The sequence below is a fragment of the Mobula birostris genome, chromosome 11 (genome assembly GCF_030028105.1).
Source record: "Mobula birostris isolate sMobBir1 chromosome 11, sMobBir1.hap1, whole genome shotgun sequence".
Taxonomy (NCBI): Eukaryota; Metazoa; Chordata; class Chondrichthyes; order Myliobatiformes; family Myliobatidae; genus Mobula; species Mobula birostris.
The window spans coordinates 102851757-102867789 of NC_092380.1; the positions used below are offsets into that span (position 1 = coordinate 102851757).

Consider the following 16033-nt stretch of genomic DNA (forward strand, 5'->3'; position numbering starts at 1 on the left):
GTGGAGGCCAGGTCATTGGGTGTATTTAAGGCAGAGCTTGATAGGTTCCTGATTGGACACAGCATTAAAGATTATGGGGAGAAGACCGGGGAGTGGGGATGAGGAGGGGATAAAAAGGATCAGCCATGATTGAATGGTGGAGAAGACATGACAGGCCAAGTGGGCTAATTCTGCTCCTATGTCTTTATGGTCTTATTTTATTTATTTTATTTGTTTAGAGATACAGCATGGTAACAGGCCCTTCCGGCCCAACAAGCCTGCACCACCCAGTTACCCCTATGTGTCCAATTGACCTATTAATCCGTATGACTTTGGAAAGTGGAAGGAAACCGGAGCGCACAGGGATGTGGTCACGGGGAGACTGTACAAATTCCTTAAAGACGGCAGCAAGGATTGAACCTGGGTAGCTAGCGCTGTAATAGCATTATGCTAACTGTTCGTGTGGAGCTAGTTTTAAGGAAGTGAAGATAGCTCCTTGAACTGTGGCCACTGCTCATTGACATTGGATCAGACAAATAAGGAATATCATGTAGGAGTTCAGTTTTCTTTTGAACGTAATGGATGTCTGCCATTTGCATTTTTCCCCTTTAGGCTTTAAGTTTTAAAACCTGATTGATGGAGAAGAAATGTAGCTTTTTGATAAATAATAGCATTTTGTATATACAACCAAGTCTGATGGTGCTTTTATTGAATTAGATTTATGAACTGGAGCCAGTTAGTTCATGTGTCTTTTTGATCCAACTTTGGTTTGGATCTGAGTATTTTTAAAGTAATTGTTTTACCTTAATTGGAAGTTGCCTTATGTGTAAAATGCAACTCCTCCATCTGCTGAGCTCAGTACAGGGATCACGGCAGTGATGCTGTTGGATTGTCAAGCAAGGTATCTTTAGTGGCCCAATAAGCTGATGGAAATCAATTTTTGCCATTTGGAGTGTTGGGTATATGAGTTCATGAATTTTTTCTCAAAGAAAATTACTTTACAGGAACGCATGGTGTCCAGCAATGTAGAGAATACAATTGAAGATTACTCCATTGTATTTTTCTGGAAACTCAAATTTACCAGTGATATTTATTCATTATTTTGGTTTATTGTTGTCGCCTGTACCAAGATACAGAGAAAGGCTTGACTGGATGTAACAATTTTGAGAGGAAAGTAGAATTTAAAGTACAAACAGCACATGCAAATTGATTGGAAATGGAGTACTGCTTGGACCAGTAGCAGGATTGGGTTCAAGTGCAGAATATGCAATATATCTAGCTGCGCTGTCACCTCGGATGGTCTATTAGTTCAATGAACAGTAACATATTATTGTGTTTTATGTGACTCTCTGGTGTTCCAAAATATTTCATAAAGTTAGCCATTTGGGCAAATTTACATTGGTTGAGTCTTCATGGCTGAGTGGTCTTTCAGAGGCAGTAGGCAGCTAGGAGTCTGAAGATAGAAAAATTAGCTTGTCAAACGTACATTGATCCATGCAATGAAATACGTCGACTGCATCAAATCAAATCAGTGAAGATTGTGGGGACAGCCTGCAACTGTTGCCATGCCTCCAGTGCCAATGACTTACTAACCCTAACTGTCATCGTCATCAGGTGCCATGCCCAGTTTGAGCTTTGACTGCCATGGCCCACACACTCCTGTTTCGGGTCATTGGTATTCATTTCCAGTTCTCTGGCTGCTGTCTCCATCATCAATTGTCTTTGTCTTTCTCTTGCTTTCTTCCCTTCAATCTTTCCCATAATTACTGTGCATTCTAACTCCTCTTTCCTAATCACATGTCCACTGAAGTTACGTTGTCTTTTCATGATCTCATACATTACTTCTCCTTTTGTGTTTGCTCTGTTCATGACATCCTCGTTAGATATTCGTTTCATCCATGATATTCTTTGCATCCTCCTCAAAAACTACATCTCTGCTGCTACAATTTGTTTCCTCATGTTACTAGATATTGTCCAACATTCTGAGCCATAAAACATAACTGAATAAACGTAACATTTCAGTAATCTGAGGCGGGTTGTCATGCCTAGTTTAGTATTGGTCAGTATACTCTTCATTCTTGTAAAGGTGTCTTTTGCCATCCCTATTCTTCTTTCGATGTCCATGTCGCACCTGCCATCTGATGTCACCCAGCTTCCTAAGTAGCAGAAGTTCTTTACTTGTTTTATGTCTTCCCTGTTTATTCTCATCCTGCAGATAGGATTCTCCTCCTTTTTTGATATCACCATACATTCTGTCTTTTTGCAATTGATAGACCCATTTATGCACTTTCTTCAACAACTATATCAATTAAGTTTTGTAGTTCTTCCTCTGTACTTGCAATTAACACAGTCTCATCTGCATACCTGAAATTATTGATGTTTTCACCGCCAACTTTGATTCCCAAGATGTCTCTTATTTTTTGTAATATTGTTTCACTGTACACATTAAATAAATCAGGGGAGAAAACACACCCTTGTCTAACGCCTCTCTTGATTTTCGCAAACTGACTCACTTCTCCATCTATTCTTACAGTGGCAGTTTGTTCCCAGTACAGATCTCTGATTAGGCGGAGGTCTTCCATAGTTATGGTCATAGTCATAGTCATACTTTATTGATCCCGGGGGAAATTGGTTTTTGTTATCCATGATATTCTGAATCTAGATCTAGAGTTTTCTGTAATGTTTCAAATAACTTATTGTGCTTCACTTTATCAAATGCTTTTGTGTAGTCGATAAAACAAACAAACAAATCTTTTTGCATTTGAATAGCTCATTCTGATAGTATCCTTAACATCAATATTGTGTTTCCTGTACCTTTGTCTTTCAGAAAACCACATTGTTCTTTACCTATTTCAGCTTGTATCTTACTTTTAGCTCTTGTCATCAAAATTCTTAGAAGTATTTTGGTGATATGACTCATTAAACTTATGGTCCTATGTAATTCACATTCTATTGCTCCAGGTTTCTTAGGAAGAGTGATCAATACTGATTTTCATATCTCTTCTGGTATTATTTCAGTCTCATAAATGTCATGGATTAAATCAGTAAGTTTTTCAATTCCATAATCTTCAAGGGCGAAAATTTGTTCTATAACTAATTCATCAGGACCTGCTGCCTTTCCTTTCTTCATCTTATTTATTGCATTACAAACTTCAGATTTTAAAATACTTGGACCTTCAATGTTTTTCCTAATTTCTGGTTTTTCACCTCGATCATCTTCAAACAATTCCTGAATATACTCAGTCCATTTGTTCATTATCTCACCTTTTTCCATGATAATGGTACTGTCCTTTGCTTTCAAACATCCACCTGAAGAACAGATGATAACAATCATGTAGAAATTAAATTTAACTCTCTAAAGGATGCCTTGGTAGAATCAGCAAAGTCAGTGATTCCTAAAAAAAAGAAAAAATCACAAAGAACAAATGGATGACAGATGAAATCAAAAATCTAATGGAAGAAAGGAGACAAAAGAAAGCAAATCCTGCAGAATATAAATCCTTAGATTAAAAAGTTAAAAGCTTATGTCAAAAAGCCAAAGATGAATGGTTAAACCAGAAATGTGAGCAAATAGGAAGAATCCCTATTACTGATCCAAAAAGGTTACATCAACAAATCAAGAATATCACTGATAAAAAGCTCCTCTGTTCTTCAGGTGGATCTTTGAAAGCAAAGGATGGTACCATTATCATGAAAAAGGATGAGATTATGAACCCTAACTGTACATCTTTGGAATGTGGGAGGAAACTGGAGTAGGCAGAGGTAACCCATGTGGTCGCAGGGAGAGCATACAAACTCCTTACAAACAGCAGCAGGAATTGAACTCCGATCAGTGATCGCTGGTGCTGTAAAGCGATTGCACTAGCCCCACTACGCTACCATGCTATTTGGCTGCTTGTACTAGCACTTAGCATCATACTGAGCTATAGAAACAAAGAAAATAGGTGCAGGGGTAGGCTATTCGGCCCTTCAAGCCTGCATCACCATTCAGTATGATGATGGCTGATCATCCAACTATAGAGTTGGTACAGTGCTTTGAATTCTTGAGTGGAAGGAATATTAAACCAACTCCATCTGTAGGATTTTATTTTAAATCTCAATGGCAGGGAGAGCATAATTTTAAGGTAATTGGAGGAAAGAAGGGGGAGGGATGTCAGAGGTAAGTTCTTTACACAGAGTTGTGGGTATGTGGAACATCCTGCCATGAATGGTTGGGATAGACAGATACATTCAGGGCATTTAAGAAATTTTTACATTGGTACATGGATAATAGAAAAACTAATGGATATTTAGGAGGGAAGGGTTAAATTGAAGATAGAATAGGTTAAAAGGTCAGCACAACATTGTGGATCAAAGGGCCTGCACTGTGCTATTATGTTCCTACACTTGCAGTATCGTGTTCATTTCTGGTCTCCTATTATAGGAAAGATGTGGAAGCTTTAGAGAGGATGCAGAGGAGATTTAACAGTATGCTGCCTGAATTAGAGAGCATGTCTTATGAGGATATGTTGAGCAAACTAGGGCTTTTCTCTTTGGAATGAAGGAAGATGAGAAGTGACAGGATAATAGGAGCATTAAACAGAAAGGGCAGCTAGAAACTTTTTCCCAGGACTGAAATAGCTAATACAAGGGGCCATAATTTTAAGGTGATTGGAGGAAAGTATTGGGGGTGACAGGGTTTTTTTAAAATTCCAATGGTGGAATGTGCTGCCAAATGGTACAGGCAGATACATTAAGGACTCTTAGATAGGCAATGGATAAAAGAGAAATGGAGGGCTATGTGAGAGGGAAGGGTTAGATTTTTCTTGGAGTATGTTAAAAGGTTGGCACAATGTTGGTAGCAGAAAGGCCTGTAACATGGTGTACTCTTCTACAGTACAAGGTGCTTTCGGAAAAGGCTGACCCAGTCATTGTGTTCAGTGGCAGTTGAAAATGAACAACCAATGCTGGCCTTGCTTTTGTCACCAGATCCAGCGGCAAAATTGCATTGAAGTTCTAGCGCCAAGTGTGGCCAACTTGTAAACCTTGTCTCGTGTTGCCAGCTCTCATTCCATCCAGAAACAAAAGGACAAGTATGTTGGCTCCTTGTAAACTCTGAGAAACTCAGGCCGCTTGTGGGAGATTTGCAATCCGGAGGATGTTGCTGCTTTGTCTTCCCACAAATGGCAACTTCTGCACCAGCCACCTGTGGCACATTTGGTAAACAAGTAGAGGTGATGTCTGAGATCTCTGCATATAAAACAATACAAAAAAAAACAACATTTGAAACAGAAAGGAGATAATGCATTACTAAATGACAATAAAAGAGGACTGCGCGTCTTCATAATCTAAATTCCAAGGATCTGCGAGGATTTCAATTTTCTACTTTGGAGTACTACGGTCTAACTTTTTTTTCTTTAAATTTATATTTTGTTAGATCCAGGGTGAAACCAGACAACTAAAATGGTGAAGGAATTTAGCAGGTAAGGAAGCATCTATGGAAAGAAATAAAGAGTCAACATTTCAGGCCGAGACCCTTCATCAGGACAGATGATCAACATCAAGTCCTGATGAAGGGTTTTGGCCCAAAACATAGACTCCTTATTCATTTCCATAGATGCTGCCTGACCTGCTGGATTCCTCCATCACCTTGTGTGCGTTGTTCTGGATCTCCAACATCTGCAGAATCTCTTGTGCTCATGTTCCCCTTTTAAGACACCAGTGTTGGATGGTGATTCTGGAATTTACTACCTCAAAGCTCAATAATGATTTATTGAACCACTGAATGTTTGTCGTTAAGGGAAATATTTCCAAGGCAATTGGTTTTCTGCATCTGTTGCGCTTCTCTTCTAAATCAAAGTTTCTGCTGGGAAGGGAACAAAGCCTTCTCTTCGACCTTTTAATCCTCCTTTGGGAAAAATGCCAGATCTTTTGGAACATTGTTGGTTGCTTCGCTCCTTGACTTATTCTTCTGCTCACTTTCCCAAACTCCAACCTCTGATCAGCAGCCAAAATGAGGGAGCCACAGATCAAAGTGCAGAAATGTCCTTGCGGCTTAAAAAACAGCAGCTTGAGGTTGCCTAAGAAGTTTGAGCCTAAGACTCCAAAGCAGACAATTCAAAATTTTACATTCCCTTCCAATGCTATTTACTTAATTTTGCAAACAAGAGAAAATCTGCAGATGCTGCAAGCAACACATACAAAATGCTGGAGGCCAGGCAGCTTCTATGGAAAAAAGTACAGCCGACGTTTTGGACCAAAATCCTTCGGCAGGACCGGAGGAAAAAAAAAAGCTAAGGAGTGGATTGAAAAGGTGGAGGGGGGCGGAGAAAAACACAAGGAGATAGGTGAAACCTGAAGGTGGAGGGATGAAGTAAAGAGTTGGGAAGTTGATTGGTGAAAGAGACAGAAGGCCATGGAAGAAAGAAAAGGGGTGAGGAGCACCAGAGGGAGGCAGTGGACGGGCAAGGAAATATGGTGAGAGAGGGAAAAGGGGATGGGAAATGGTGAAGTGGGGGGGGGGGGGGGTGGGGAGGCATTACTGGAAGTTTGAGAAATCAATGTTCATGCCAACCCAAACAGAATATAAGGTGTTGCTCCTCCAACCTAAGTGTGGCCTCGTCACAACAGTGGAGGAGGCCATGGATGGACATATCGGAATGGGAATGGGAAGTGGATTTAAAATGGGTGGCCACTGGGAGATCCCATTTGTTCAGGCAGACAGAGCGTAGGTGCTCGGCGAAATGGTCTCCCAATCTACGTTGGGTCTCACTGATATACAGGAGACCACACCGGGCGCACCGGGACACGGTATATGACCCCAACAGACTCACAGGTGAAGTGTTGCCTCACCTAGAAGGACTATTTAGGGCCCTGGATGGTATGAGGGAGGAGTTGTTGGGGGAAGTGTAGCACTTTTTCTACTTGCAAGGATAATTGTGCATCTTTCTACATGCAGCACCAGAAGACTGGCAGTATATGTCACCATATACTATCCTGAGATTCATTTTCTGCTTCTAATTCTGGCCTAATTGGTCTAATTCTGCTGCTATGTCTTATGGTTGTAACTTTTACAGACAAACAGGGGATTATACAAACATAAAAGCAAGCATAAAGAAAGCTAAATAGAAGAAAAATAACAATTACTGACAATTTAGACCTTAATCTAACAGGGGCATAGTAAATTTAATTACTGGATTAATACCCAAAAGCCTCCTTTATTCCATGAATAAAACTATTAAAATATCATTTATGGCAAATTAACTTTGGGCGGAACAGCGATGTCACTAAGTGCTACTGCTATGCTGCTTCAGTAGGCTGGATTTGATCCTGACATCTTTTTGTCTGGAGTCTGCACCATCTCCTGTGACTGCCATCAGAACAGGTTTGCTCCATGCCCCACGGATGTACTGGTAGGTTGATTAACCGCTGTAAATGACCCACTGTGTTACCGGGTGGTGGAGTGGATGAGCATCTGAGAGGTTAGATTAGCAGGGAAAATTATCCGAATGGGATTGGATTTCATTTAGAGATACAGCATTGTTCTGAGAACCAGCCTAAAGAACTAAATCGTTTTCTTCCATGTTGTAAGAAAATGAAAAATAATTGGGACAATAAGGAAGAATATTGAATATAATTTTGTTGTAGCAATATTTATTTTGTCCTGCTGCTAAAACAGCAGATTATTATAACATCCTTCTCTTGTGCCTTGAAGAGGCCACCCTCAGAGTGAAGGAGCAGCATCTTGTATTCCATCTGGATGGCCTCCAACATGATGGCATGAATATTGATCCCTCCCTCCAGTACAAAAAAATCCCTCCCACTCCCCCTTCTCTTCTCCACTCTGGCCGTTTACCTCTTCTCTACCTGCCTATCACTTTCCCCTGGGTCCCCTCCTCCTTCCCTTTCGCCGATTGTCCACTCTCCTCTTCAATTAGATTCTTTCCTCTCCAGCCCTTTACCTATCCCACCCATCTGGCTCCACCTATTACCTTTTAACTTGTCCTCCTTCCCTTCCCCCCACCTTTTTGTTCTGGAATCTTCCCCCTTCCTTTCCAGTTCTGAAGAAGGTCATCAGCCCAAAACATTGACTGTTTATTCCTCTCCACAGATACTGCCTGACCTGCTGAGTTCCTCCAGAATTTTGTGTGTGTTGCTCTAGATTTCCAGCATTTGCAGAATTTTTTCTGTTTATGATTATTACAACAATATTTTACAAATATCTTGCAGGAATTTGCATAGCACATAAGAACTTGTACATCACCCCTTCAACAGTAGGGGTCCTTCTTGACCAAGAGTGTAACAAGTCTGCAACAGTCACTATCATTTATGTTAAATTCTAACCAGATGTGCAACTCCATATTTGATCCTGAGCAAGCTGGCTTCAATTTGCCAGTTAAGAAATTATCAAGTTAGGGAAACACACCACGTACATTCAGTGGCCGCTTTACTAGTTACAGCTGTACACCTGTCCGTTGATGCAAGTAAAAATCAGCCAATCATGTGACAGCAACTCAATGCGTAAAAAGCATAAAGATATGGTCAAGAGGTTCAGACCAAACATCAGAATGGTGATGAAATTTGATCTAAATGAGTTTGACCATGGAATGATTGTCGGTGCCAGTTGGGCTAGTTTATGTATCTAAGAAACTGCAGATCTCCTGGAATTTTCCCACACAACAGTGTCTAGAGCAGGAGATCCCCGTTTTTTTTTATACCATGGACCCTCTACCATTAACTGAGGAGTTCATGGACCTCCCCACCCCAGGTTGGGAATCCTCTCTAGAGTTTACAGTGAATGGTGATTAAAAAAAAACAAAAGAACAACCGGTGAGTGGCAGTTCTATGAGGCAAAAACACCTCATTAATGAGAGATCAGAGGAGAATGTCCAGACTGGTTCAAGCTGACAGGAAGGCAGCAGTAACTGAAACAACAACGTGTTACAACATTGATGTGCAGAAGACATTGAACCTTGAAGTGGATGGGCTACGGCAGCAGAAGACCACTCCAGTCTCCCCTCCTGTACCTGAATAAATGAGTGTATTTTTATGTACGTTACTTGTGAATTGTGGTTACCATATCAATTGTTAAAGAATTGATAATGCTGAAGGTGGTGGTGGTGGGGGGAGCACTGAGTGATGTAGGGTGGTGGGGTGTGACTTCAAAGGTGCTGGGAATTAATGACAATTATTCAACAAATTTGGATGTCATTGGGGTGGAAAATGAGATTTGTTCTGGGAGGAAAGAGAAAGGATTTTCTTTCTTAAATTCCCACTACTAGCAGACTTTTCAAAACCTTAATGAGCATTTTGTATCTTTCCATGCGTTCGTTTTTTACATGGTCATAATTCACACGGCTATTAAAGTTGAACTCTTTCTTTCTTTCACCAGGCATTTGTTATCTCATTCACTTCTGACTTCATTCCACGCTTAGTCTTCATGTACTTGTACAGTCCGGACGGCACATTGAATGGGTTCACCAATAACACTCTGTCTTACTTCAACGTGAGCCACTTTGAACCGGGTTCAGAGCCACTTGAGCCGATGGCACTTGGATACAAGGTTGAAATCTGCAGGTAGATTGAACTGTTGAGAGTGAATTTTTCCTCTCCACATCTTTCTCTCATTATATGTCTAGAAATGCTAAATAGTTTAACCTCGATTTCTTGAAGTTCAGGAGAATGAGGGGTGATCTTATTCAATATACCGTATCCTTAGGGGACTTGGCAGGGTAGACAAGTGGGAGGGACTCAGACCGGGCACCATAACTACAAAATGAGAAACTGATCATTTAAAACTGAGGTATTTGAGAGGACAGAGAATTTTTCGAATTCACTGCTCCAGAGTGTTGCGGAGACCAGATTATTTAAGTTGGAGATGGATAAATACTTGAAAAGATCAAGAAACTGAGGACAACAGGAAACTGGTTCAGCAGAGGCCATCACAAATCCGCAATGATCATATTGAATGGTGGGGCAGGTTTGAGGGGCTGGTGATCTCTTCCTGCTCCCTGTTTTCCTGGATTTAGACCAAATTCCAAACCGTTTCCAAAAGCTAAATACAAGAAAATAGTAAAACAATGCCAAAGATTTGTTGAAATGAATCTAAGCCGTCTATTTGCTATACAAGACTCACGGTGACTGAAGAATGTCACTGATCAATGGTACATGTCTGGTAGGAACATAAAGTCACAGCAGATCGTACTTTATAATTAGAATCAGAATCGTGTTTAATATCTCTGACATACAGTATACCATGAAATTTGTTGTTTCATGGCAGCAGAACAGTGCGATACATTAAAAAGTACCATAAATTAAAATACGAAATGTATTTTAAAAATTAAATTAAGTAAGCAGTGCCAAAGGAGAGCAAAAAACTGAGGTAGTGTTCATGGGTTGGTTCATTCTCCATTCAGAAATCTGATGGTGGAGAGGAAAAAGCTGTTCCTAAAACATTGAACGTGTGTCTTCAGGCTTCTGTACTTCCCTGATGCTAGTAATGAGAAGAGAGTATCTTCTGGGTGATGTGGTCCTTAATAATGGATGCCACCTTTTTCAAGCATTGCCTTTTGAAAATGTCTCAGTGATGGGGAGGCTACTGTCTATGATGAAGCTGGCTGAGTTTTTCAACCCTTTGCAGATTTCTCCATAGTGGTCTCTGCATATGTAGTCTTTGATAACATACCAAATTTCCTCAAACTCTTAATGAAATATAGTTGCTGGACTTCCTCCTTCATATTTGTACCAGTATGTTGGGCCCAGGATAGATCTTCAGAGATGCCGGATCCCTAGAACTTGAAACTGCTCATCCTTTCCACTGCTGACCCTTTGACAGGAACTGGTGTGTGTTCCCTCACCTTCCGCTCCCTGAAGTCCCCAATCAATTCCTTGATCTTACTGACACTGAGTGCAAGGTTGTTGTTTTGTGACACCATTCAACCTGCTGATCTATCTCACTCCTGTATGTTTCCTCATCCATCACCTTCTGAAAATCAGCCAATGTCAATTGTGTCATCGGTAAATTTATAAATGGCACTTGAGTTGTGCCTAGCCTCATAGTTATGGGTGTAGAGAGAGTAGAGCAGTGAGCTAAGTACACATCCATGAGGCACGCAGGTGTTGATTGTCAACAAGGGGGAGATGTTATTTCCGATCTGCACCGTCCATGGTCTCCTGGTGAGGAAGTCAAGGATCCAGTTGCAGAGGTAGGTACAGTGGCCCAAATTTTGAAGCTTGTTGATTAGTACTGAGGAAACGATGATGTTGAACGCAGAGCTATAATCAATAAACAGCAGCCTGACATGGGTATTGCTATTGTCCAGGTGATCCAAAGCCGAGTGGAGAGCCAGTAGGACTGCATCCACGATAGGCCTATTGTGGCAGTAGGGAAACTGCAATAGGTTTAGGTCCTTTGTTTAGGCAGGAGTTAATTCTAGCCATGACCAACCTCTCAAAGCACTTCATCACAGTAGATGGTTATAGGTTTATGGCAACCAGGTGCCATGGTAGCACAGAATAGGGGTTAGCATGACGATATTACAGCTTGGTGCGTCAGAGTTCAGAGTTCAATGCTGATGTCATCTCTAAGGAGTCTGTACGTCCTTCCTGTAGAATGCATAGGTTTTCTCTGACTGCTCCTGTTTCCTCCAGTCCAAAAACAGACGGTTTAGTCTGTTAATTAGTCATTGTAAATTGTCCTGTAATTAGGCTAGGGTTAAATGTTAGGTGGTGCGACTTGAAGGGCCAGAAAGGCCTATTCTGCACTGTATCTCAATAAATAATTAAATTCAGTAAATAAATTTTTTGCAATTATTAAGGCAATAGAGGATTATAATGGTTATTATACTGGGCTAGTAACTTTAAATATTATACTGAAATTTATCATTTTTGTTCACTCATTTTGTTTTAAATCGGTTCACTATAAGATTTCGTAGAAGCCATCCAGCTGATGTGGTCTGAAATGCACAAAATGGAATTAACCTAGCAGGCAATGGACTGAAGTGGTCTGAATGACTTAGTGTGCTTTTAATTTCCTTGGTTTTATAAGTAGCCTAGCTACATAGTTGGTTAGATTTCTAAAAAAAATCTAATTGCCTTTCATAAAGATTCAATGTGAGCCCCATGATTTTAAAATTGATGTCTCGCTTAACATCTAAACCAGGGTGATGAAGCTGTTTCATTTGTGTTCACGTAGTCTGTCTGATCACTTTAAAAAAAGGACAACACACACACCTTTGGGCTTTATTCAGCTCAAAGCCAAAGTCATGGATGTAAGGTTAACTGAATTATAGAATTTACAGTGCAGGAAAGTGATCTTTGCAAATTGGATTCAAATGTACAATCAGAATCACGTATTTTTATCATTGAAATATGTCATGAAATTTGTTGCTTTGTGGCAACAATGCAACACATTACAAATTACCATAAGTTACAAAATAAAAATGGTGCCGAAGTCAAATAGCGAGGTAGTGTTATGGATTCATAAGTTCAGAAATTTGGCACAGGGGAAGAAGCCGTTCCTAAAGCATTGACTGTGGGTCTTCAGACTCCTGGAGCACATCCCCAATCACAGTAATATTATAAGAGTATGCATGTGTATTAATTTACTAAAAAAAAAACCCTAGGAGTATAATCAGTCATCCAACCCCTCTCTTCCTAACCATTTCAATATTGGGCTGCATTCTTGATTTTTTTTTTTATTTAATAAAATTTCCTTGGATGCAAATGAGTCTCTGCCGTTCCAATTTCCGAATGGACATTAAACCCATGAACATATCCTCTTTACTTTTTTTCACACCACTTACGTAGTTTAACTGCTTTAATTCACGATTTTCCCTATTATTATGTACTGCTGCCACAAATTTCTCGACATACGCTGCTGATATTAAGCCTGATTCCGATTGTGACTTAATCCCAATATCAATAAAATACTTTATTCAACTGTGCCACTGCCAGAATGGGAGTTATAAGCCACATTATCAGTGTGGCATAGAATCATAAAGCACTGCAGTACAGGAATCCCTTCAGCTCATTCAGTCTGTGCCAACCTGATCATCTGCCTTGTCCCATCTACCTGCACCCAGACCAGAGCCCTCCATACCCTTCTCATCTATGAACAAAGTTTTCTTAAATGTTACAATTGAACTCGCATCCTTTACTTCTATTGCCAGCTCGTTCCACACTCCCACCGCCCTATGAGTACCTTATGTTCCCCTTGAATATTTCATCTTCCACCCGAAACTTAAGACCTCCAACTTCAGTCTCACCCAAGCTAAGAGGAAAAAGCCAGCATGCATTCACCCTTTATAATTTTGTATACCTATATAAGATCTCCCCTTGTTCTCCTCTGCTCAAAGGAATAAAATCGTGATCTCTCTAACCTTTTTCCATAACTCAGGTCCTCCAGTGTCAAGAACAATCCTATAAATTTTCACTGCACTCTTTTAAAAATGATTTTTTCTGAATCATTGGACTGGAAAATTGTAAATGTCACTCTACTCTTTAAGAAAGGAGGAAGGCAGTAGAAAGGAAATTATAAACCAGTTAGCCTGACCTCAGTGTTTGGGAAGATGTTAGAGTTGATTATTAAGGACGAGGTGATGGAGTACTTGGTGACACAGGACAAGATAGGACAAAGTCAGCATGGTTTCCTTCAGGGAAAATACGGCCTGACGAACCTGTTGGAATTACTTGAGATTACAAGTAGGATAGATAAAGGAGATGTAGTGGATATTGTATATTTGGACTTTCAGAAGGCCTTTGACAAGGTGCCACACATGAGGCTGCTTACCAAGTTAAGAGCCCATGGTATTACAGAAAAATTACTAAGATGGTTAGAGCATTGGCTGATTGGAAGAAGACAGTGAATGAGAATAAAAGGATACTTTTCTGGTTGGCTGCCAGTGACTAGTAGTGTTCCGTAGGTTGGTGTTGGGACCACTTCTTTTTATGCTATATGTCTGAAACAGGTAGGATGCAGAAGGACTTAGACAGATTAGGAGAATAGGCAAGAAAGTGGCAAATGAAATATAATGTTAGAAAATGCATGGTCATGCACTTTGGTAATAGAAATAAATATGCGGACTATTTTCTAAACGGGGAAAAAGTCCAAAAATCTGAGATGCAAAGGGACTTAGGAGTCCTTGTGCAGAACACCCTAAAGGTTAACTTGCAGGTTGAATTGGTGGTGAGGAAGGCAAATGTAATGTTAGCATTCATTTCAAGAGGTCTAGAATACAAGAACAGGGGTGTGATGCTGAGGCTTTATAAGGTAGTCGTGAGGCCTCAACTTGAGTGTTATGAACAGTTTTATGCTCCTCATCTAAGAGAAGATGTGCTGGCATTGGAGAGGGTCCAGACTAGGTTCAAAAGGATGATTCCAGGAATGAAAGGGTTATCTTACGAGGAACGTTTGATAGCTCTGGGTCTGTACTCGCTGTAATTTAGAAGGATGAGGGGGGATTTCATTGAAACCTTTCAAATGTTGAAAGGACTAGACCAAATAGATGTGGAAAGGATGTTTCCCATGGTGGGAGAGTCTAGGACAAGAGGGCACAGCCTCAGGATAGAGGGGAGTCCATTCAAAACAGATGCGGAGAAATTTCTTTAGCTAGAGGAAGGTAAATTTGTGGACTTTGTTGCCATATGTAGCTGTGGAGGCCAGGTCATTGGGTATATTTAAGGCAGAGATTGATAGGTTCTTGATTGGGCATGGCATCAAAGGTAAAGGGAGAAGGCCGGGAAATAGGGTTGATGAGGAGAAAAAAAGGATCAGCCATGATTAAAAGGCAGAGCAGACTCAATGGGCCGTATGGCCTAATTCTGCTTCTTTGTCTTATTGTCTTATGGTCTCTTAAGCTTATTTATATCTGTGCTGTAGGTAGGTGACCAGACTGCACACAATACTCCAAATTTGGTCTCACCAACATCTTGTACGTCTTTAACATAACATCCCGACTCCTGTATTCAATGCCCTGATTTATGAAGTCCTAACGTAATTGTGGCAATAGGATTAATTGTTAAATATTTAATTCATTTTTTAAATGTCATCTTAGGTACAAAGACTACAGGGAACCTCCATGGTCTTCTCAACCATATGACCTGTCAAAGGAATTCTGGTCAGTCTTAGCAGCGAGGCTGGCATTTGTCATCATTTTTCAGGTAAGTGGTTGGAACTGCTGCCCCGTTTAGATAAATTATGCAGAAACATTGGAGCAAGTCAAAGGAGAGGACAATAGGGGAATGAGGATTGTCTTTAGGAAGTCTTGCAAGTATTTGATCTGTGACATTAAGTCTGATGAACTAGATGTCACTTCCATTTTTGAAGGTGGCTGATCAATGTGAAAGGATAATTAATGAGACTGGTAACTAGAAGCTCTCAGTCACTTATGGATTAAATAGGGGTCTTCTGTAAAGCAGTCAGTTGGTCTGTATTCCTTTCCCCCAATTTCATGAGCAGAAATACAGGACACTAAATTAGAAGAGATGCACTATTATCTACACTCAATGGCCACTTGATTAGGTAGGCCTGTAGACCTGCTCGTTAATGTAAATATCTAATCAACCAATCGTGGTAGCAGCTCAATGCACAAAAGCATGCAAATATGGTCAAGAGGTTCAGCTGAAAGGGAAGAAAAGTGAACTAAGTGACTTTGACCATGGAATAATTGTTGGTGCCAGATGGATATGGTTCTGATTTCCTGATATTTTCACATACAACGCTGTCTAGGATTTACACAGAATGGAGTGAAACACAACAAAAACGTGGTGAGTGGCAATTCTGTAGGCAAAAATGTCTTGTTAATGAGAGGTCAGAGGAGAAAGGCCAAACTGGTTCAAGCTGACAGGAAGGCAACAGTAATTCAAAAAACCACACACTAAAATAGTGTTGTGAAGAAGACCATCTCTGAATACACAACACTTCGAACCTTGAAGTAAATGGGCTACAGCAGCAGAAGACAATTAAAGTATACTCAGTGGACTTTTTATTAAGTACAGGAGGTACCCAATGAATTGCCCTGTAAGTTGCTAATTCAACGGGAATTGTTTGAGCACCTTTTCAGTAAGGTGGAAGTAG

At 40.4% G+C, this 16033-nt stretch overlaps 1 protein-coding gene across 1 annotated transcript in view; it reads left to right on the forward strand.

Moving 5' to 3' along the window:
* Positions 1-16033, forward strand: part of ano1a (anoctamin 1, calcium activated chloride channel a) — a 297185-nt gene that overhangs the window by 273897 nt on the left and 7255 nt on the right. Inside the window, exons 26-27 of the mRNA XM_072272773.1 lie at positions 9350-9534; positions 15012-15117. Of these exons, the coding sequence (XP_072128874.1) occupies positions 9350-9534; positions 15012-15117 (291 nt within the window). The remainder of the gene's footprint in view (positions 1-9349; positions 9535-15011; positions 15118-16033) is intronic.